We start from the raw sequence: 24,938 nt of genomic DNA, 5'->3' as shown, positions 1-24,938 counted from the left end.
CCAATCAGAATGAACTCAGATCAAGCAGTACAGGTCATCCTTATGTCGGGCTGTTAAGACCACTTCCTTCCTGCATCGACGGCTCTGGACCGACTCTCAATAAAGATAAGATCCAACTTCAGCACTATCTATTGTCCAGTAAGGTCCATGTGAATGGGCTCTGGAATACTTTCAAATAGTTTTCCAAAGTTTTTCTGCAATATCAGCTGACCAGACACATTAGGTGAAGCACTAAACTGACTTGCCCTTCATCCGGGCTAAATACAAGCAGTTTGGGAGATGACTCTTCTATTTCCAGGTTTTCAACTTGGGGAGTTCCCTCACCCTTCATTTCAAACTCAAAGATGACTTATCTGAGACTCAGAAAATCCTTGCTTCCTATAGGCCTAGGGTAGCCAGAAGGCCTACTTCAAGTCTATTTTTCATAGTCATGTCACCTCTAGCACAGGCGATTGAAAGAAACTACCCTTAAACTGCTTTTCCTTCACTAATTTGTGTAGTACACAGAAGGGGTTGTAAAGGCAAGTGAGTTTTATACAATACCATCTCAATAGATATCTATAAATTACTGAAGATTCTCCATCAAAATCTTCTTAAAAAAGAACCTTACACCCAATATGAACACTTTAGCAAATTCACCTTTACTTCATGATCGACCCAGATTATTTTAGGTTTTTCTGAACTGCATTTTTATTGGTATTCTCACTCTTTGCACTGTGACACTGCTCTTCAGTGATACAGTGTGTGAGCTCTGGCCCTAAAATGGTATTATTAAAATTGGTCTCACCCAGTTGGTATAGTTTACTTTCCTGTAAAGCCATATTTGATTTTCCAGAAAAATGCACAAATGACCAGAGAGCTAAATGTCATAAGTGGGCTGCAGTCTGTATTTACACAAGCCAATTCATGGCAAAAATATATGACTGACAGGTGCACTCCTGTGCTTCTATTGGGCTGTATATTAAAGGCACTGCAGTACCAAACATCAAGGAAAACATCCTTTACCATGTAGAAAACCTGTATTTTAAGTCACCTCTGAAGTGACTAATTAGCACACAAGGCATGGCCCAATATAATTAAAAAGTAGCACACTATATATTTAAGAAGTGTGCAAATGGCTGAAGACCTTAAAGCTGTTTCCACTGTGTAGGTATAACTAAATTTTCCATTAGACATTTCTTGCTGTGATTCAAATATATGTTTTCTATCTTCACTAGGGAAGATACTAGAAAGATTATTTAAAGTTATTTTGCACTCAATCTTTAACATTCAATTTAATATTGAAAACAGATTTTATTTAACTTTAATCAAACTTTGAAAAATAAACTCGAGTCTGCCTGAGCCAAAACTGGCGTAGTTAGTTTTAAACCTGTTTATTAAAGTTTTTTGCATTCGTAAATTGGTTCGAAACAGTAACATTGATTACCAACATATAAACATAATGGAGAAAAAAAATTGATTATAACCATGCTTACATGTATGGCTCGAATGCTATGAGACAAATTGGGAGCAATGGCCACTGATCTCGATAGTCAGAAAGGTCACGGTGGCCGCTGCCCATAGACTTCAATGTAGCAGTGCGTGCACCAAGGCCACCATGTCACTCATACAACCTGTAGAGGAGCTAATGACAGCCAGGGAAGAATCCTCAGCCAGAATAAGTAACATGTAGGGTTGGGGCCATAGAAGGGGAATCCTCATTGCCCTCCGCCAGAACTGGCTTTAAATCATTTCTATCATGGATCAAATCTCCTGAGCTGGTGTACACAAACTTAGCCGGGAGATTTAATGACTCTGGATCAGAAAACAATAGCCTGCCTTCAAGCCCAGCAAAACAGGGTAGTGTTAACTGCCTTCCACTTACCATATGTTTAGCAATCTGGGTGGGGTGCAGGCAGCTAGCAGAACAAAGGGCTGCTTTATTGCTTCTCTTGACTTGCTGATCTCGAACTGGCTGACAGAATCTGCTCCTGTGCTTTACCAGAGCCCTCCTCGACCCTTTGGCTCCAACCCGAACATGAGGGTGAACTCATCTATACAGGACGTAGGAGTAGAGCTCATCTAAATAGGGGAGTGGCTAGAGAGATGAAGAGAGGCCTGTCTAGTGACTGATGGGTTTGGCCATTTTTAAACAGCAGCTTCCTCTTACTTTTACAGTAAGACAAAGAGAAATTGCTGCAAAAGGAGGTGGGGATAGGGCAAAAAAGTAGCCTGTACTGGGTAGGAATAATGCTTTAGTCAGCAGCTAATGTACAGAATAAGACTTGTACCGCACCACCACCACCTTAGAACATTCTTGGATCTGTCAAGAAGAAAGCATTGTTGGAAGAAAGAAGATTCGTTCTGCAAAAAGATAAACTCACTGAATCATTGCTAAAGCTACCTTGGTGGCTACAAATTCCAACATTGCCCCCCTTCGATCTTCTCATGCCTTCCATTTCAGAGACCAAGTCCGTAGATAAAATCTTTGACCAGTACAACCCTCTTGGTGTATTTGACCTCTGCTCCATTGCAATGGGCCAGATTTCATGCCTAGGTCCAAGTCAACAGTGAATTGTTGAATTTCTATGGGGCTTTACGTTTTTAGGTGGTTTTTGCCTTCCTCTTATTCAATTTTTCTTATTACGTTTTTCTCTATTTGTCTATCTTGGTTTGGAAATTTGATTGTGTTGTTTTCTTGACTTTGCAATTGTGGGTACTGCTTGAACTATACACACTCTTCTCAGTATCACCTAATGCTGGTACCATAGCTACCAGGGTTGAGCACGGATTCTGTAGGAACTCTATTTTAGCCTAACCAGATTTTATTTATTAAGTTGATAGGCGTTACCCCGTCCCAATTATAATAACCCAATCTCTGACAAATACCCACCTACATTTTATAAATCACACTCTTCTCTTAGTATTATTGATGCTCCCTAGAAACTGTACTTCGATATGTAATGTGCTATAGCTATATATGTCCTCGATCACTCAAAACATTTGGATTCTGGTCGATGGAACAAGAAACCCCATTAAATGAGCAAGTAAAAGAAGAAAGAGAACCCCCCCTCCCCCTATTTATTCAGAGATTTCGCGTAGAGTTGCAAGTTTTTCTTTGGCTGCTTCAGACCGCCAGGTATGTAATGCAAAAGGAACAAGCAGCAGGTAACCGTGGTGAGGGGAATTTCTCCTGTTCTCTGAAATATCTTTTCCGCTCTCCAGTGTTAGCGTAAAATCCAATATTCATATTCTTCCAGCGCGAGCCCTTTTTGGAGTAGACTGCTAATTGCCTTGAATAATATATGCATGTTTTATAATGTAGACTACAGTCCACCAGGGAATGAAAGCACAACACACATTTCACTTCACGACAGGAAGATGGATTGACATCAGAATTTGAAAGTACACTGTCTGCGTCCGTGCAGTGGAAAATAAGCTTCACAAAGTCTGGAATGTTAAGTCCAAAGCTGGACGTGTTATCAGATCTTTCCATCATCCTATGGTTACCTGGTCATGTTACCTATCAGAGATTTCTATCACCTGGCGTTGAGTACTCGCCCCAGCAGTAAAGGTTCACACTGCTCCAAACTTCAACATTTCTCGACTTAACCGTGCCACGTGTACTTCTTGCATGAGGCAGGTAGGCTGTCATTGACCTGTTTGTAATAAAAGTGGCCGCCATCTTATCGGCTGGTTCAAACCACACAACCCTGCGCGCGCACTTCAGTCTCGAGCCTCGCAGTTGTACTCCATTTTGTCGATGAGCATGAACTCTTCACCGTGGCAGCTGCTCACACTCACTGACCCACCACGCTTCCAGAAACAGACCTGGTGCACGGCTGCCACCACTCCTGACACCCTGCGGCACCGACGGAGCTGAAGCTCCATTAGACGATTAGAACCTCTGAAGACTTGAGGGGGGCATCTCTTCACCCTACAGTAAAACTTCCAAGGCAACACATGACAATCCAAGGCAACCCCCCCCTTGGAGCCACACTGCTGCTATGCTTAGGGCCTGGCACCACCACACTGTGCCCAGCGGCCATCCAATGCCACTCTAGAACTAAAGAGAGTGGAAGGTACAGTCACAGCCCCAATGCACACCACCAGCTGAGCAATACTCAGCCAAGGCCAACAGAGACTCAGCACAAGAGCCAGAAGGCCCACTGCCCTGTACTGAGCTCCTGGGAGTCCCCACACCCCAGCATCTGACATTGAATAAGGAAAGTCTGCCGCCAAAAGGACCGACACTGCGGGCAAGCAGGCCACCAACATCGTCTGAACTTAAATAAACAAGGTTAATTATACACAGCATGGAACCAACAAAGTCTGCATCCACCTGCACTACCAGTGCAGCCTACAGAAGACTAGACAAGTGAGCACCCCCACTGCATTCTCCGCTACAAGAACCCTTTCTTTTATGCCAACCAAAAGCACAAACCTTCAACATGGCCTGCGCTGCACCTGATCCAGCCCCAAAGTTAGGAAGTTCCTGCACTGCCTTCCCTGCATCAACAACCTAGGGTTTGCGTAGTCCTTCCCAAACAATACACCTCGGCTGCACATTGTATTCAAGCCTCCATGACTTCAACCATGCAGGTGCGCATCGTGTGGGTTACGGCAGGCCCGTACAATACCCGCCACACATCCAAATGACTGGTTAACTGGACTCTTCTTTTACTGTCGCACCAACTAATCTGTGATTTCGTGATACACTTGATGTCCATGCCACCAAGTCATACACCCTGATACTCACGATGAGTATGCCCCTACACAAGTAAGAGTAGAGCCTGGGTGGAAACACCAGGTGTACAAATAACAACAACCATGCAGTCTTAAATCAATGCTAAATTACTACTCACTACCCCACAATACTGCCTTCCAGAATCGAGAACACTCTTAGTGTTCAAATAGTTTTATTGAAGGTTAAACACAAGAAAAGTACAAATAGTAAAATCAATGAGTGATGCAGGCTAGGCAGGGCATAGCATATATAAGAAGGTAACAAGGTGCATATAAATCCTAAAACACATTCAAAAAGAGTTAAGTATGAGTCGCGGATTGATAAGCCATGTTTCACTAAAGATATTGAGTACAGTATATAGGGGGGAAAAGAAAATAAGCGGGGGAGAATCGAGAACAATCTTAAACAATTCAGACTCATCTCAAACCTCACTGGACGTTTGCCTTATGGCCTAATTTTCTGATGGATACTTCTAAAAGCAGATTCCTCAGCTTAGACTACTCACCAGGTGCCAGACATCTTCATACCATCAGACGTGGCAGAGCCACATATAAGCACCACCCCTGCGTGCTGATATCAGTTATTTCTTTCTTCGTCGTCCGATGTCAGTAACAGACCCAAAAGAGGTATGACTATGATTTTCTTAAGCTCAACTGCGTGCAGTCAATGTGCTACCATGCACGTGAAGGCATCCAGGGCTGGGAGACAAAGCTGTATATCGCCGAACCCAAATAGTAGCAGCTTTTATGCACTCCCGCTCCAAGTTGTTGGTGCGGACATGGACCCGCTCCCGAGGTACTTCTTGGGAGCGGTCAGATTCATGCTCGAAGTCCTCTGGTAAGTCTAAGATGAAGCGCAAATATGAACAAGCGATGTGGGGCTCAACCCCATCGCACTTCTCTGAACCCAAAGAGAAGGCACAAAGGCATCATTATGTGAGTCATTCACCCTCAAGGTCTCCGGTCATGGAGCTGATCCCTTAGCTGATCCCGATGTGCCCCAAGTTCCCTGGCCCATCAGTGATGCCCTAGCAGATTGAAGCCTTTAAGGAGGCTCTACTGAACATTCCTGGCGTGCTTACAGCTGCATATGGTGTGCCTTTGGGCCCCAAGGAACCACACTTGTCCCAAGTCCGGTTACAGCCAGGGTATCCTTCTTTGTACTGACTGATAAAAGCTTCCACTTTACATGGAATTACAAGAGTTCAATGGGCTTGACAGCTCCTGAGGCAAGGTTTGACTTGTGACTTTAGCCACCAATGGAAGTAAGTCCCTCCTTTGCAGCGGTCTGACAGACAGCTGAGAGCTTAGATTTACAGCTGCCCTCAGGTGGGAGCAAAACAACCATCATTACAGAACTTTTGCAGTCCAGGCCAGGCATGTCTGTGCCTCTGCTCCTTTTTAATAAGGCTCTTACCAATACTTTGATGGTGTAGGAAGCTGGCTCTGTAAATACTATACCAAAGTAAAGTATAGCGTGCACAGAGTCCAGTGAGCCCCCAGACGTATAGCAGAAGCTCAATTAGATTAGTGCTAACAGTTCGCTTTGTGGTAGTATGGGCAAGCAGTTAGCCTTATCATAGAGTGTGTTAGCATTTATTGTATTCACTCAGTCAAGACTGATGCACACACTCAGAGACTGAATCCAGACCAATTGGGTAAGTATAAAAAAAGTAAACTTGTATTTTATTTCTAGTACCAAGCAAGACTTGGTACAAGTAGGTAAAATGTACTTGGACAGCAGGGTTTCACAATGAAATGCAGTTATGGTTGAATTTTGCAATACTTACATGTTGGTAATGATTCAGAAAGCAGTTTGCTTTACACATTAATTACTTTTAAAATACTTTTTAGTTACTTTGAATTTTGGGGGTGGTATGCCTAGATACCACACCTAAAGTTCTTGCAATACACAGCACGTAAGACTTTTTATACTTTGCAGTTTAGTTCTCGTTGTCCATGCAATCATCAGTTCAACATTTTAGGCCCAAAATCTCATAACAAGGGTTCCTAGGGGAGAAAAAGTGTTAGTGGTTTCTCATATAAGTACATGACTTACGAGTGGGAGAGTTGGGGGATAGGACCAAGGTTCCCCAAGGTCTAGATGGGCACTTAAGTTGCATACTAGCAGCACTGGGGAGTCCGGGTGAGGAGTGCAGGGGCCCAATGTTAGCCAATAGGGCTATGGGGGCCTTCGGTCAAGGGCTGCTTACGAGCAGGCCACTCATGAGTGGGACCAAAGCTCCTGGGGTTAAGATCAGCACTTAAGCGGCCAACGACCAGCACAGGAGCAGCACCAACAGTGGCACAAGGGCGGCCGGGTGCAGAGTGCCAAGGCGACGTAGGGGACCCAGTGGATACCAATGGAGATCTTTGGTTCGGAAAAGACACTGCAGGCTCAGGCAGAGAGAATTCCTGGAGGTGACCACCAGATTGAGGGGTATGTGAGATCTTGGGGGATGCCTGGACACCGTCCGTTGGGCCACCCAAGACCAGGGGACATAGGGTGCAGGGGTGTCTTTTGGCATCGGATTCTTCTGACCGCCTTCGGTTGCGGTCGGACTGCTCGGACTGCTTTGGTTGCTTTTGGTGGTTCCTTACCAGCTTCGGACACACTCGGGGAAGTCCTTCAGGATGAGGCTGCAGGTGCCTTCTTGAAGCTTGAAGGAGGTCTGGGGTCACCAGATCCTAGGCCAGGATCCCTGGGGAGACCTCCTTTGGGTGTTGGACCACTCGGACTCGTGCCGTGGCAGCCGGCTGCAGAGTGGTGCAGGACCGCTGGACCGTTGGGGTCCAGGTTCTGGTCTTGGAGTCTTTGGCTTGAGCAAATCCGGTACTCACGGGAGACAGAGTTTGTAAGATGAGTGCAGGGCAGATCCTCCAGGCTCTGGGGGGCTGCTGGAAGAGCTGGTTTCTTTAATGTTGACAGGTCGGAGTCGGGACAGGCCGGTAGGGCTGGGGTAAGAGCCATAGGTGTCCTCTTCTTCCTGGTTTAGCACAGTTCTTCGATCCTTCTTCTTTCTTCCTCTTATCTGAGGAGGCAAAGTTCAGGGTGGCCCCTAAATACCAGATTTAGGGCCATTAAAAGGGGTGTACAGGTTGAGACCAATGGGTCCCTTTCTTGGGGTGAGTACACCCCTTATTATGCCACCCTCCAGTGAGAGGGGGCATGAGCCTCTCCCTAATTGGCTGAGTCCCCCATCTCCAAGATGGAGGGGACTGAGATGTGTCCTTCACTACGCCTTCGCCACCTTAGGGGTGGGGTTGGCAAAGGTGGGCACACCTCTCTTCCTAGCTTGGTTTTTCAGCCGATTCTCCCACCCAAAATGGGAAACAGAATGGGTGGGAGCCAGTTGCTGGGGGCAGCAAAAGTCAGGGACAGTTTCCAAAGACAGCAGGCCTTTGAGGCTTCCCCTTCGTAGTCCCAGCCCATCCTGGCGGTGGAGGCACGACACCTCTGCCCAGGATGGGCTTTGTTTCTGGACCTAGAGAGCAGGAGCTCTCTACCCATGGGTCCAAAAACCTGCCTGGTGGTGGAAAATGGCAGGCAGCCCTTCAGGAACCACACCAGGGCTGGTTGTTTTTCAGGGAGCATCTCCAAGATCCCCTCTCATTGCATTTTTACAATTAATCCCACATTGACATCAGTGTGGGCTTAATGTGCTGAGAAGTTTGCTACCAAACTTCCCAGGGTTTAGTAAAGTCATTATGGAGCTGTGGAGTTTGTAAATGACCAACCCCCAGAGCACATACTCCTCATGGCTTTACTACACTAATAATGTCTAAGAATGGACTGTACAGGGCACATGTCACTGTACCCTCACCTGAGACCTAGTGTACCCTGCTAGATGGGTGACTTACCTAGGGCTCAGGTAGTGGGTAGCAGGCAGGGCACACAGGGATGTGTGTGATGTTGACTGTTCACTTCTCTCTCTACTGAAACATGCAGCCTGCAATTGCAGTGTATGGGTGTTAAGGTACAGGGCCTCTAAGGGTTGCACAATTGGTGCTGCAGCCCTGAAAGGCCTTCTCTGGTCACAGTGCCCTTGGTACCCATGCTATCAATCAATCAATCAATCAATCAATGTACTTATAAAGCGCACTACCTACCCGTGAGGGTCTCAAGGCGCTGAGGGGAAGGGTGTGCCGCTACTGGCCGAAGAGCCAGGTCTTGAGGAGTCTTCTGAAGGTGAGTAGGTCTTGGGTCTGCCGTAGGTGGGTAGGAAGGGTGTTCCAGGTCTTGGCCGCGAGGAAGGAGAAGGATCTGCCGCCGGAGGTAGTTTGTTGGATGCGGGGGACCGCGGCGGGGGCGAGGCTGGCGGAGCGGAGCTGGCGGGTGGGGGTGTAGAGGCTGAGTCGGCCGTTGAGGTAGGCTGGTCCGGTGTTATGGAGGGCTTTGTGTGCGTGGGTGAGTAGCTTGAAGGTGATCCTCTTTTCGACGCTACCTTTTACAAGGAGGTTACCTGTGCCCAGAGACATGCCAATTGTGGATACAAAGGTACAGTCTTGGGAAAGAACACAGGCCCTGTGAACTGATTGGCAGGGACCCAGGGCATATCAAGTCAGGTTGCATCAGATGTCAGGCAAAAAGTGGGGGGTAACCATGCAAAAAGGGGGTTCTTTTTTACAGATGGGCACTGGGTTAAACCCCTGTTCCTGTCATCACCGACAGGCTCCTGGCGACCCAGATTTTCTTACTAAACACCAGAGAGCCTTGTGGTTCAGACTGTTATGTTATGTGTATTTGGGAAGTACACTATGACCAGCGAGGGTATTCTGGCACTAAGCAAGTGTGTATGCCTAGCCCTGAATTGTATAGTGACTTGAATGTGTGTGTGAGGAGCTTGAAAGGAGGCGCCAGTGTAGTTGCCTGAGGTGTGATGTGATGTGAGTTCTGTTTAGGGCATTGAGGATGAGTCTGGCAGCTGAGTTCTGTATGGTTGTTAGTCTTCTAATGATCCCATAGTCCAACTTGGTGGTGACTAGGGCGTGAGTGACAGTTTCTTTAGTGTTAGTTCGGAGCCATTTGACAATCTTTCTCAGCATATTCAGGGTGTGGAAGCAGGATGCAGTGACGGCATTAAGTTGTGTGGTCATGTCCAGTTTACTGTCCATGATTATTCGTAGGTTCCTGGCGTGGATTCTGGATGTGTGTGTGGGTCTGAGTTCAGCCGGCCACCAGTTAGAGTTCTTTCTGAAGATCACTACTTCTATTTTATTGGTGTTGAGCTTGAGACAGTTGGCTATCATCCATTTAGCAACTTCGGTCATTCAGGCGGTGAACTTGTTTCTTGTGTTGGGGGCCATGTCGGAGAGGAGAGTATGAGTTGTGTGGTGTCTGTATGAGAGAGGATGTTGATGTAGTGTGCGCGGATGAAGTTGGACAGAAGGATCATGTATGTGTTGAGAACAGTTGGGCTGAGAACTGCTGCTGTAATCACTAAAGTGAATTCCAATTCATTCCCTTAAATCCTCCAGATAGGAAGTCCAAGAGAATTGACGCTTTTGGCAGTTGTATGTTTTTCTCTACCAGCCTAGCATTGCAGCCGGTTAATGCTGTCTGCCTACGGGTTTGCTTCATGCATACACTACGTGCATAGCCTGCTTAACCTTGCCAGGAGTCCCGGAAGACCTTAGTGCCTTTGCTGGCTCTGGCAATTCATTATGGACAAGATGCGGCCGAATATGTTAACCGTATTGGCCTAGATACTGCTGACTGCCTGGGGATGGCAGATCAGTATTGTGCTTCACTGACACGCATTGCTCTCCACAGGATTTTCTATCAATGTTACAAGTCTCTCTCATTGATACATCTTTTTGTAGAAAAATCAGATTCTACATTTCAGCGCTTTAAGGGAAGTAGAGCCATAACACCCTCCCTGAGTTTGTTGACCCCTGCCAAGCAGCTTCCATACCAATTAAAGAAGTTCAGAGGCTATTCCAGAGCATTGGCGTATAGGCAAAGACAGTCTCCACAACCAACAGAGCAATCAACTGAGCCCTTTCGGCATCATAGATGTGGGTTTGGCAGGTAGTACACAGGCCAGAAGGGGGATTTGTCCTCACATTCCACCCTCCCCTGCTGCAACAGCAACCAAACCACTTTAATTTGCTCTTAGTGACACATGCCCATCCACTGAGGGGCAAGATCTAGTACTTCTTCCAAGGGTGGAAATTTTTCATGCCCGACAGATGGGTGTTACAAATTCTTCAGCATGGCTATGTCCTACCTTTTCTTTTTGCCCTGTCTAACATTCCCCCCACATTAGAGAGAATTTCAGAAGAGCACCTATTCATTCTTCCGCTGGAGGTGCGGCCGCTACTCTCCAAGGGTGATATCTAGAGCAGAGAGGTCTCAAAAAGAGGAGAGAGTTATTAATTCTTGTTATTTTCTTCTCCCAAAAAGGACAGGAGTCTCTGACCTTTTTTGGACCTTTGAATGCCTTCTTGCGGATGGGCAAGTTCAAAATGCTGTTGCTGGCCCAAATACTGTCTGTCGTGGGCCCCAGCCACTGGATGAAGTCCTTGGACCTGTAGGACGCATATTTTTATATACCCGCCCTGCAGTCCCACAGACATTACCTGCTTTCAGTGTAGGCCAGGAGCACTGTCCTGTGCTCTGATAGGCCCTCATGTGAGACCCATGGTGCCCATGAATATGATGGCCATGGATGTGGCCTGTTTTCTGTGGTCAGTGAAGGTTAAATGCAGGCTCACCACAGTCAGTCACAGATCTAGACGACGGCAAACCTCCTGACATCGTTCACTGTCGTGTCGAAGCCAAATCATTTTGCAGAGAGCTCCATTCATTGGAACTTAGTCAAATTCCAGGTCTTCCCTCTGCCACAACACGTCCAGGCCATTCGGTCCTGATGTTTCAGCCTCATTCCAGGTTCATAATGAAAGTAGTTCTAAAATTTCTTGGCCTATTATTCTCCTACATCCAGCTATGCCAAGTGGCATACGCAGGTCATGCAATGGAATCTGAGGTTTCAGTGGACCCAGCATCAAGGATGTTATCCAGATTCATAGATGGATCACGATCTGCAGTAGTGGGTGCTCAAACGAAATTGGTCCAGTGACAGGCCCCTCTCGCTTCCTGACCTAGTGCTGAATACTGATGGACATGTCCCTGCTGGGCTGGGGAGGCCACCTGGGGGATGTGGAAATCAGAGGGCTTTGGTACCCAACAGAAGCTCAGCTCCACATCAGTCTGTTGGAGCTGTAGTTTAATTGCTTGGTTATTAATGCCTTCCTGCCATCCATCAAGGGAAGGCTGATGCAGGTTGTCAGGGACAAATCTACTGACATGTAGTAGAGCAACAAACAGAGCAGTTCGGGGTTCTGGATCCTCTCATGGAAGGTGCTATGCCCAGGGCCAGGCTAGCCATAGCGGGCACCAGGCATTTTCCCGGTCGGCTGGAAGGGTGGGGGATGCTTTTGTTACAGGGGGCCAGATTTTCAGCAGTGCTGCAATATCAGCCACGCTGTAACAAAAGCGACAGCAGTGCTTCTCATTAGCAATCCGACCCCCCTACCACACCCGGGGCCGGTCCAGCTGAAATGCCAGGGCTAGTTTGTGTTCCCAGTACGGCCCTGGCTACGCCTCTGGAGTTGATCGGAGCACTATGGCAATTCCCTAATTGTGAACCACTTGGAATGGTCCATGAGTGCCATAGCAGACAAATTGAGCAGGTGGCATCTGACAGATATTAATGAACTCTACATTCTGGGGTGGCATGCAGCATTTTCAAATAGTGTGGACAAGCCTAGCTAAATCTTTTTGCCACCATCGAGAATGTGCGATGTTGAAAGTTTTGCGCGTTAAAGGTACTGTAAGAACACTCGTTAGGAGATGCATTCTGGCTGGAAAAGACCAAGCATGACTGATCAAAAACGACTGCCAAAGTCATCCTAGTGGCTCCAGATTAGGCCAGGAGCGTGTGGTCCCCAGAACTACTTAACACTGTCTGATTCCAGTGCAGGACATCTTCACTAAATATTGTCCATTGTGGTTGGAACAGTGTATAGCATTCAAGCCCATCTACCCACCTGCCCTCTTGGCTTGCAACCAAAATCTAAAAGTCGATATCTGCTGCCAGGAGATGCTTCACATCATGGCTCTATTCAGGCTTCGTTGAACCTGCGCTCTCCACACTTTCCAAAAGTTTGAGAGTAAGACAGAGGTTGGATGTACCTAAAATTAAGAATGGAGAAGGATTCTACTTCGTATCCTCGGTTGTCGTACTCATGAAGTCTCGCGGCAGTTACTCCCCCCTCCCCCAAACCAGAACCTGCCATACATGAGGTTCAGCTGCGTACAGGGTGTGCATGTTGGGTGGATAACAAGAGGTGTGTGAAGACTGTGAGCATCTGTATAAGTTGTATGAGATGATAACATTTCATCCTGACGAGAGCATGGAACGGGAAGTGACCTGGATAGAGAGACTTTCATTGGACTCGGGTATGCTATTATGTAAGTCCTAGGTGTCCACAGCCACCATGTCACGTGTTAAAGGCATCGGGAAAAAAAACGTATTCGAGTTAGTATCCCTCGCCCAAAATACCTGACAGTCGTGCTCTGTGAAGCAGAATAGATCTCTCATGAAAGGAAACCCCCGTGAGGATGTGTCAAATAACTTGTCAAAGGGTTTTATGTGTTCCTTCTTTGAGGCTCATCCCTACAGTACTGAAGTAGGACTGTGGAAGAGATGTCCACTAAAGATCAGTAACAGACAGAAGAAAAGGCCGAACCGTGCTCCGCAAACGTGGGTTTGGTGTGAGATTGGTCTTATCTTGCGAGCACCAGGCACGCTTGCTGTGGGCTCTCATGTTTAGTCCCTATGGGGGCTCTGGGTGAGTCTGTCTGCATTTCACTATAAGGATAGGATCAGGCTACAACAGGTCCACACGTGTGTAAATCCATTCGGAGGGACATAGGGACAGAGACCAGAGACATGTATTTGTCTTATTCCTTTTACATCCTACATGTGTTAGCTGTTCAGCCCATAGTGATGTTATTAAAACACAAGAGGATTCTGTTATCATCAGAAGGAAGCTGGTCTTTCCTGCCGGTCGTCAGCTCGCAGTTTTTTTGGTCACCTCTGTGACGCGGGGTGGCACACACGTGCGTGGTGATGGGATGACACTGCTGTGTGTCCTGGGTTGTGCACCTAGGTGCCTGAGTCTCTCCTGCATCTCGGGGGCTTGCTTTGTGTCCAGTTAGTGTTTCACTGGACCTCCAGGGGATTTAGGGAATGGCAAAGCCAGTGTAAGAGACTTTAAAGAACAGGTATTGATATTGCTTTATTTCCATCTTTCCAGCATAATAACAGACAAGATTCGTAGTTAATTTATTTCTTTTCCGTGCACTTTCATTTGTTCTATTTTGTCTTCCCAACAGGATTTGAAATCCGGATTCTGCTGAGAGAATAAGGAATGCGCTTCTGTATTCAAATGTTTGCATTCAGAATGTATTTATTCAAATATTTGCTTACAGGACGCGTTAAAAGTAGTAGGTATTTCCCAAAGGTCTACACGTTGACCTTCTTCCATGTTGACAAGGTCTGAAAGAGGTGAACCTTCCTCCGCCTTTGAAATATCTCCCTGCTCTCTCTATGTTGAGACTGTGTTGAATCTCTGTTACCCAGCTATACCTAATGCCATATTAACAGGGTCTCAAGGATTTGAGCCTGCCACCATGTTGAAAAGTCCCTGAGTTGAACCTGCCTCTATGTTACAATGATCTTAAAGAGTTGAACTTGTCTCCATTTTTAAATACTATACTGTTATCCCTGCTTCCATGGAGAGTAACTAGGAACGTCCATTTTAAATGGTTTTAGAGAGTTGAATCTGATTAGCAATGTTCAGTTTCAATTGGAAAGATCTGAGGAATGTGTTCTGCACGTAAACTAACATAGGAACAACTATGCAGATACGTTTACATGCAGCAGAAAGTGCAGGAGGAAAAGATGGAGGTTTGCCGCACCTTTCCGCACTGGCTCATAATGACATGGAAGGTCACTTTATGATCATATTTTGTGCTGCATAAAGGAATCAGATGACTTGTGCTAGGCCACTGTTTGCATAAAATACAGTACCTGAAAGCAATAAGTATTCGGAGACCGTTCAATGTATAAACTCATGCAATGGTCCATTTCTTTGGCTTGAAGATTCTAGGAGTGCTCTTGGCGTTGATGATATTGTTGTTTTTTTCCTTAGTTTGAGATTAGGCAGCTGCGGGCCCACCTCGCGCAGCAAGACCTGGACCTGAGCGCCGAGCGCGAGGCTGCCCTGCAGGTGCCGCACGCGCTGAACAAGCAGAGCGCCCGCTTCAATGTGGTGGCGACCGGGGACTCTGACGACGAGGCCACCGAGAATATTGTCGAGTCACGGCCATTCCGCGGTGAGTACGGTCAGAGATGCCTTCTCGGGCTGATTTACATATTTACATCAGCCTTTTTTTCACGTAACCGTGTGACGCGAATTGAAAAAAATAAAAATAAATATTTCGACCCAAGTAATTATTTATTTAACAATATTTTTATTTGAGGGTTTGTATAACATGGCCCAGTCCTTGGCATATCGGTGCACCTTTCAGTGAATTACGTTGCAGTACTTGGCCAGAGGGAGGGATGCACTTAGACAAATTACGTGGTTATGCAACTTGCATACTAAACGCAGGCACTCTTAGCACAGCATTAATGAAAGAAAATGCGGCCATCCCCCATTAATTACAGGGCGTGCTTCTCTTAGTTGCCGAAGTTCCGCTGCTTCTGGTATTTTTACTCTTTTCTCTGATTTTGCCTTTACCAATCATTTCGCTTCTAATGCTACTTCATAAATCTACTTTTTAACCAAAAACTAGCTGCACTATTCAGATATTGTTTTTTTCGGTTTCAGTTTTAAGGCATGTATTACGTTTTCTTAGAAGATGCTGCTATCTACTATCTTAGTGAGACATACCACACAGCACATTTGTCTTGGACAGATAAGGCCTCGTTTACAATTTTAACAATTACTCTTGTATTTTTCTGATCCTTATTTTCCATTAGCAAAATTCGGACTTCTTTAACCCTTCACTAGCTGAGTGTTTGTGAAGTCTCTTGGTATATTTTATTTTTGTTAGAGACTTCTAGCCGCAAATTCCTTCCCTTTTGAATATTCCCCAAGTCACTCTGGATACAGTCATTTTTCAGCAGTACCTGTATGTGCCGGAAGGGGGCACCTTGCAGCTCCCCAATGATGTTGTTCTTGCCAAAAAAAGACGTGTGGAGCCTATATAGGCGCCACTACCACAAGCGGTCGTCAGATCCTTTCTTTCTGCACCACCAGACGCAGACCTGGAGCTCCCTTCGTGTCTCTCAGAGACGTTGTACCTCAAAATTGTTCACTGTGCAAGGGCCGTGCCTGTTTGGGGGCAAGGCTCATACTGCTCTCGAGTGATTTAAGGTGCATAGTGCTACCGCTTGCTCTCTGGGCCTCTCCACCCCTCCTCGCCAACCGCACCAGTTCCAATGCTCCTTTTGCAGTTTTGGATGAGGCCTGTCTTCGGAGGACTCAGCACTTTCACACTCACGGTCAACATGCAGACCAGTCCATCCCTGGCTCCCACACACAGACTCACCTGCTAAACATCTTTAGTGTGCCCTTAACAGAGCACAGCCAACTGGTGGGAGGGAAAATCTGGCGATTCTTTCCCAGGTTGGGGCCGATCACCTTGCACAGGTGGGTGCTGCACCTGCAGATCGTAGGTAGTATGCTCTACCATTCATTTCTTCTCCGCCACCCCCCCATAACGACTGATGGAGATCTATTTCTCCATTGTAGGAATTACAAGCCATTTTGGCCAAAGAGGCAGTCAAGGGTGTGTCAGTGGCAGAAGTAAGGCGTCATTGTTATTTCCTGCAGAAGGATGGAGGCCTTCTGCCTATTTCAGACCTACGCCCGCTCAACGCATTCTTATGAAAGGAGAAATCAAAATGCTTACATTGGCCCAGGTTCTGTCTGGCCTCTGCCCTGGAGACTGGATGGTGTTGTTGGACCTACAGGATTCTTATTTTCATATTCCCATCCTGCCAGCCCCGATGCTACCTGCAGTTTTTTGTGGGACAGGAGCATTTCCAGTTCTCTCTGTTACCTTTTGGGCTCAACAGTTCCCCTTGGGTATTCACAAAAGTGATGGCGGTGGTGGCAGCTCATCTTCGGAGGTCTGGGGTACCAGTCTTCCCTCACCTTGACACCTGGCTGTGAAAGGCAGGCTCACCCCAGACAGTCATCACTCACCTCCATACTATAGCGCACATCCTGTCTTCTTTGGATTTCACTATCAACGTGCCAAAGTCACACCTATCAATCAATCAATCAATCAGGGAATTGTAAGCACGCTACTCACCCGTGAGGGTCTTAAGACGCTGAGGAGGGGTGGTCCCCAGATCTGTTCAGCCGAAGAGCCAGGTCTTGAGGGTCTTCCTGAAGGTGTTGAGGGAGGGGGCGCATCTAATGTCTGCCAGTAGCTCGTTCCAGGTATTGGCTGCAATGTGAGAGAAGGATCTTCTGCCTGCTCTGTGGATGCGCGGGGTTTCGGCCAGTGCGAGTTTGGAAGAGTAGAAGTTTCTTTTGGGTACGTGAAAGGTGAATCTGTTGTTGAGGTATTTGCGTCCGTTGTTGTGTAGGCATTTGTCGGTGTGAGTGAGGATTTTGAAAGTGACTCTTTTCTCCACGGGGAGCCAGTGGAGACTTCGTAGGTGTTGACTGATGTGTCGTGTCGGGGGATGCAGAGGACGAGTCTGGCGGCGGTGTTCTGTATTGTCTAAAGTTTGCGGAGTATAGACTTGTTGATACCGGCGTAGAGTGCGTTTCAATAGTCCAGTCTGCTGGTGATGACTGCGTGGGTGACTGTCTTCCTTGACTCGGGGGGGGGATCCACTTGAAGGTCTTACGGAGGATTCAGAGGGTGTTGAAGCAGCTGGAGGTGACGGCAATTGACCTGTCGGTTCATGGTGAGTGATGAGTCGAGTACGAGGCTTAGGTTCTTGGCGTGGGCTGAGGGGGTAGGTGGGCTTCCGAGGGTGGTCGGCCACCAGGTGCTGTCCCATGCAGAAGGGGTGGTACCGAGGACTAGGACTTTTGTCTTCTCAGCGTTGAGCTTCAGGCAGCTGTTGGTCATTCAGACTGCGACGTCTTGCATTCCTTTCTGGAAGTTGAGTTTGGCAGTGGTGGGGTCTTTGGTGGGGGAGAGGATGATCAGGGTGTCGTCGGCGTAGGATACGATGTTGAGGCCGTGTTGTCGGACAATGGCTGCGAGAGGGGCCATGTAGATGTTGAAGAGGGTGGGGCTCAGGGATGAACCCTGTGGGATTCCGCAGGTGATTTTCGTGGGGTCGGAGAGGAAGGGTGGGAGTCTGATCCTTTGGCTTCTTCTGGTGAGGAATGGTCGGATCCAGTACATGGCTGTTTCTTGTATGCCTGCATCGTGTAGTCGAACGACTAGTGTGCGGTGGGATTCGGTGTCGAAGGCCTCTTATAGGTCGAGTAGGATGTGGGCTGCAGAGTGGCCTTGGTCCAGGAGGGTGCAGATGTCATCTGTGGCGGCGAGTAGGCCAGTCTCTGTGCTGTGGTTGCTTTGGAATCTGGATTGGGACGGGTCGAGGACGGCGTTCTCTTCAATGAATCATGTCAGTTTCCTGTTAACTGTTTTCTCTGCAACTTTGGCTGCGAAGGGGAGGAGCGAGATGGACCGATAGTTCTTGAGGTCGGTGGCGTCAGCTGTGGGCTTTTTGAGCAGAGGTCTGACCTCTGCGCGCTTCCAGTTGTCTGGGAAGGTGCCCGTTTTGAAGGTGGTGTTGATGGAGCGTTGTAGTTCGGGTGCGATGGCAACTGCGGTTCTGTGGTAGATGTGAGGGGGCAGGGGTCGGTGGCGGCCCCCGAGTGGATGATTTTCATGGTCGAGGTGGTGTCTTCAGCCGTGATCGGTGTCCAGTTGGAGATGGTGGGCTGGCTGGTGTTTCTGGGGGGCAGGGGGCCGACTGTGGCACCTGGTGGATGGTCGATGAAGTTGTCGTAGAGGTTTTTGATCTTAAGGTGGAAATTGGTTCCAAGCTTGTCACAGAGGTCTTGGGATGGGGTGATGTATGTGGCTTCGCTGCGTGGCTTCGCTGTGTGACTCCTTCTCAGACACTTCCCTTCTTTGGAGCCAATCTGGACACTGTTTGGTTTCGTGCCTTTTCCCTGGGAAAGATAGTCCAGGACATTCAGGCTATGATACCGATCTTTCAACCTCAGTCCTGGATTTCAGTGAGGTTGACTGTAAGGCTGCTGGGACTGATGGCCTCCTGCAGGTTGGCCACGCCAGGTGGCATATGAAAGCTCTGTAGTAGGATCTAAAGTCCCAGTGGGTTAAACATCAAGGGGACCTCTCCAACCACAAAGAAGACTGCTAAATATCCACAGTGGTAATCCTTGGACCACAATTGGGTCAGCAGCAGACCCCTCTTTTTTCCCCATTCAGAGAGTTCACAGTGGTGACTAATGGATCGCTTGGGGCGGCCATCTGGGGGAGGTGGCTATCTGAGACCTCTGGTCTCCGTCAGAGTCCTGGCTTCATATAAACCTTCTAGAGAAGGGGGGCATTTGCTTGGCATTGAAAGCCTTCCTGCTGTCCATCAAGAGGAGGCTGGTGCATATCCTCATGGACAACACCACCGCCATGTGATACTGCAAGACACACGTGGGATGGGGTCACGAACCCTGTGTCAGGAGGCTTTGTACCTCTGGAAATGATTGGACCACCAAGGTATTTTCCTTGTGATGAACTACCTGGCAGGATCTTTGAATGCCAGGGCGGACGAGCTCAGCCATTGATGCCTAGTGAATTACGATTGGCAACTACACCCGGAGGTGGCACAAGGTCTCTACCTTGAATGGGGAGAATCCTGGTATAATGTGTTAGCCACCGCCAAGAATGTGCAATGTCCGCCCTTCTCCGCATTGGAGTTTCCAAGGTGTCTCTTGCTTGGAGACACATCCTGCCTTGACGGGGGTGTGGGAGTCCTGTATGCCTTTCCACCATTATCACTCTTGCCCAGAGTTCTCAAGAAGATCAGGACAGGCCGGTCCCAAGTCACCCTAGTAGCCCCAGATTGGACAAAGACAGTATAATATTAAGAATTCCTGGGTTTAAGCATATGTTGTTGCAGCAATAGGGCATGGTTCTGCACCCGGGCCTTTGCAACTTCCACCTTAATGCATGGAGATTGAGTGGTGACAGCTAAACACCTTCGACCTTTCTCCAGAGGTGGTTAGTGTAATTTTAGCAGCCTGGCATTCCTGGCTGAAAACTGTATGCATCTGTTGGTGGGACAAATTTGTGGTTTGGTGCAGCACTCACTAGATTGACCCCCTCCAGGCTAAAGTGTCTGATGTTTTATTATTTGTTCCATGTTTTGCGTGGCAAGGACTTGCTTTTAGGATTGTTAAGGGTTATCTTTCAACCCTCTCACCCTTTTTATGGTTGGTAGATCAGCCCTCTTTGTTTAAATCATCAGTTGTGATGCATTTTATAAAAGGGCTACAACATGTTTCCCTCATCTCCTTTTGTCAAGCCCCAATGGCACCTTAATTTTTTGTCAGTCAGCAAACTTTATTTAGCCAACACAATGTAGGCATAAAAAGTATACTACGTATAAAAAACAATTCACTACATTACGACACACATGGAAAAGATCATTACTTTAAAAAATACAGATACAAATTCATGATCATTTACACAATAAAAACATTTCATTTTGTTGGAATATAATTTCAGATGGATATTGATCTCTTTTTTAGTGCCAATAATAAAAAAGACGCTAAAGAGAAACAGATCAAAGGGACCTTAATTTGATCCTGACTTAACTGATTTTCACTCCATTTGATCTGCTTCAGTGTTGTCCCTTACAGCTACTTACCATCAACACCTTGTTTCTTATTGTCATCACTTCAACATGATGGGTGAGTGAGCTTTCAGCTCTTTGTGTCACTCAGCCTTACACCACCTTTTTCCCAGACAAACTGTTTTTGTGGACGTGGGCATCCTTCCTGCTGAAAGTTATGGCACCGTTCCACGTTGGCCAAACCAGCACCCTGTCGGCATTCTATGCTCTGCCTCACCCCTCTTAGGAGGAGGACCCCAAGCGAGTACAGGACTACTACATGATCATACCTAAGAACACCAGGTGTACGATCAGCTCCTTGTGTGGTTTTCTTGAGTGAAAAAAGGCAAAAAAGTACAAAAGAGAACCCTCTCCTGTTGGATCGTGCTCTCCATTAAAATCTGCTACATATTGGCCAAAAAGCAGCCTCGGGAGCATTATTGCCTGGAAAGTTAGGTTTGTTGGAAGGACATTTTGCCTGAGTGGTCCTGCTGGACCTTCTGGTTTGAGTCCATTCACAGATCCACCTTCGAATAGATATTGCTTTGCTATCTATTCAAAAGGTGAGGACGCAGCAGCTAGAAGTCTCTATGAGAAGAACAAATTACTTACCTTTGGTAATGCCGTTTTTAGTAGAGACTTGAGCCACAGATTGCTCCCCGACACTCCCATCCTCCCTTGTTCTGTGTTTGGACTCTAACCATTAATAGGATCCGATGTCTAGGAATAAGCACACTGTCTGCCTTTGGGTCTCTGCATCTGGGGTATAGACAATCTCGAAAGCAACTCATGTCAGCACACAGAAGTCCCACCTATATAAGCTCCGCACATCATTTCTGGAGCAGAACGGCGTCTGTGCAGAGCCGCAAGGTGCCACCTTTCGACACGTAGAGGGATTGCTGAAAAGTTTCAGGGTCCAGTCTGGTGTCTGGGGAATGTTAAAAGATGAGGAATCTGCAGCTAGATAGTAGCTGTACCAGAAAGAGCATTACCAAAGGTAAGTAACTTGTTCTTCAAAATGTTGCCAGGTGGTCATTTAAACACGTATACTTCTTGTTTTGTTGTGCATTCATACCAAGTACTTTTACCTTACCAGCGTCTTCATGACTACTAATTGATGCAACCCCCATTCCTGAAGTCTTATGGTAAATGTGAAGGCGCATTGTAGGATCACTCACACAGAAAGCAAATCTCCTGAATGTCTTGATCCTGGCACCACCAAATGTATTCAGGTTTTCCTATGGGTTTGGTCTGAGCAGGCAATTTATTTATATATTGCCAATTACCAATAAATTGTGACAGGATCAGTTTTTATATTGCATTCTTTATTTTCTCAGGCATCAATACCAGGAGTATGGGAGCAGTGTACTTCCTAATTCTTTACAACAAAAGAAGTCTATTGGTGAAAGTCCTCCTCCCTCACCCTGATTGGATGGCCGTGAGGGCATACGGACACATTTATTTTTTAAATTGTAAAGAAAAAAGAATGGTGGCATTACTCCTGCTCAGTCACACAGAATCATGTATACGTTTTTATTCCACAGGGGGCCGAACTGTGCACACTGCATGCTACCAATTTCAGAAAGAAGTCAAGCCGCGGGTGCTGGAAATTGTTGCTTCTGTCTGGCTAGATATGAGACTTTTTTAATACAGTGTGTTAGACTTGGCACCATTGGCGTGAGTTTCCCTTCCATTTTTGACTGTTGCCTCATCTGTTTTTCCTGGTCTAGATGCTTTGAGCACTTTGCCACTGCTGTTTAGTGCCAAAGTGCAAGTGCTGCCAATTGTAAATTGTTGTATGGATTAGTGATTCCATGATTGGTTATTTGATTTACTTGTCAGTCCCTAGTACAGTGCACCATGTGTGCCCAGGGCCTGTAAATCAAATGCTGCTGGTGGGCTTGCAGCACTGATTGTGCCACCCACAGAAGCAGCTTGTCAAATGTGGCTCAGGCCTGCCATTGCAGAGCCTGTGTGCAGTCTGGGACTGCCATGTCGACTTGGCAGGTGCACACAGTTGCCAGTCTCTAAAGATTCCCTTTTCTGCATGTTAGTCACCCATAAGGTAGGCCCAAGGTACCTCTGTGGGCAGGGTACATTGTATGTGAAAGGTAGGACATACCCTGATGTGAAATACTGCCAATTTTGTTTTTCACTATTGCAAGGCTATTTGTTCCCATAGGCCAGAATGGACAGTTTGATTATAACATCTTATAAACATAACTGACCTAGGGAACAAGATAGGAAAATAAAGTTTAGTATGCCTGAACTCAGAATGTTAAAGTGCATCTTTTAGTGTGGGTGATTTTAACATTCTGTGTTTGAAAATACCACTTTTAGAAAGTAGGTATTTTCTTGCCTAACTATCCAGTGTGCCTCTGCTAGGTTTGTGTATGGCATGTCTGGCTTGTGAGTGACAGAAGCTGGGAGAGGCTGCGGCTTTAGCAGTCTGATGAGTCAGGGCTGGGAGATTTCCTTTCATCTGCCTGGGTCAGGTCTGCTTTCAACAATGCTGTCTCCACCTCCTGCCAGGAAGCTGCACCAGAGAGGACAGAACTGGTTTTGGCTGGGTACAGATACCCTCTGCCTTCAGAGACAAAGGATTGGTGTGTATAAAAAGTGGGACCCAGACCCCAGAACTTTAGATCACTTCTGGGAAATGAAGAGGAACCTTTGCCAAGGAGAAGAACCTGGAGGAGGATTACGCATCACCGAGAACATCATCGCAGCGCCTGCCATGCGGCCGCAAAAGTTCACGCATCGGACTGGATCGTTGCATCGCATCAAGCCGCCATTTTTTCGCATCGCACCAGATCATCGCATCACATCAAGGCGCCATCTTGTCGCATCGTAACCGGAATGCAGTAAGAAACTGATACAACCCCTCCTCTCCGGTAAGGAACAGATGCTTCGCCTCCCCTGCGCTACAGTAAGGAACAAGTGTGCTGCCTTCCCAGAAGCAAGGAGCTGACGCATCGCCTCCCCTTAACCCTTTTCTTTGTTTTGTGTGACGCATCTAAGGTACTTTGTTGCAAAAGTGTCACATTTACAACTTGCATTGAACTGAACTATTTCTACTATTGAAGAGCCTATTTTTAATACTGTATTGTGGATTTTTGCTGTTTGGTATTGTTCAGATAAAGAATACTTATTTTTCTAAACTGGTGTGGTGTCCATTTGTAGTGTTTTCACTGTGTTACTGTATGTGTTCACAAATGCTTTACACACTGCCTCGGAGATAAACCTGTCTGTTCGTGCCAAGCTACCAAGGGGGTGAGCATGGGTTATTTTAGGAGTGCAGCCCCCTTAGCCTGACTAGAAGCAAGGGTGCCTATTTGGATAAAGGTGCAAACCATTCTCAACTAGAGACCCCCATTTCTAACACTGTGTTTAAAAAATGCCTTGACCAAAAACATCAGAAGCAACATATTTCCTAAGTACTCCCAACTAGACCTTCAGGAGTAGAATGATCTGCCACCTCCGACAGATTCCATATAGTGTGCAGAATTAAAAAAATATATTATTTACCATGTACCACTTCTGTCGCCGAGGTTCTAAATCCCGCTGCCAATCAAGTCATGAATCTCTCTTTAGTCACTGGTAACGTTCCAGTAAGGTGGAAACAGGGTAAAATCATCCCTCTTCTGAAGAAACCTTCTGCTGACCCATCCGTTGGTAGCAACTATAGGCCCATAACACTGCTTCCTTTTTTTGCTAAGGCACTAGAAAAATATGTGAACTCAGTCCTCACCAACTATATAGAAGCTTCTAATGCCCTTCATCCCAGTCAATCGGATTTTAGAGCTAACTATAGCACCGAAACAGCCCTACTGGAAATTACAGAAAGCATTAAAGGCACCCTTGATAGAGGAGGAAAAGCAGTGTTAATACTGCTCGATCTCTCGGCTGCTTTTGATACTGTGCCCCACGACCGTCTCCTTCAGAGACTTAGGGTATGTGGTCTTGGGAGCACGGTTCTCAGCTGGTTTGCCTCCTTCCTGAACGATCGTCAACAATCTGTCTGGTCTCCACCGTTTTCAGCAGATATTCCCTTACTGAATGTTGGAGTGCCTCAGGGCTCAGTATTGAGCCCGACCCTTTTTAATGTCTATATGGCTCCCCGACTTCACTCGCCGAAAAATTTGGCACTAAGATTATAACCTATGCAGACGATTCACAACTCCTGTTCACATACGGAAAGGAGGAACCTTTTAACGAAGGCGAAATTAACCAGTGTTTGTCCAACATCTTTGACTGGTTTCGCCGGAATCAACTTTCGTGTAATTCGGCTAAAACCGAAAT

At 46.8% G+C, this 24,938-nt stretch overlaps 1 protein-coding gene across 4 annotated transcripts in view; it reads left to right on the top strand.

Annotated features, from left to right (window-relative positions):
- The window catches only part of TMEM266 (transmembrane protein 266), a 628,375-nt gene that overhangs the window by 434,098 nt on the left and 169,339 nt on the right, over window positions 1-24,938 (top strand). For all 4 annotated transcript variants that reach the window (XM_085643695.1, XM_085643694.1, XM_085643696.1 and 1 more), the window contains one exon: window positions 14,947-15,130. In XM_085643695.1, the coding sequence (XP_085499821.1) occupies window positions 14,947-15,130 (184 nt within the window). The remainder of the gene's footprint in view (window positions 1-14,946; window positions 15,131-24,938) is intronic.

Source organism: Triturus cristatus, chromosome 3_1 (assembly GCF_964204655.1).
Source record: "Triturus cristatus chromosome 3_1, aTriCri1.1, whole genome shotgun sequence".
Taxonomy (NCBI): Eukaryota; Metazoa; Chordata; class Amphibia; order Caudata; family Salamandridae; genus Triturus; species Triturus cristatus.
This window is presented reverse-complemented; position numbering and strand designations above follow the sequence as displayed.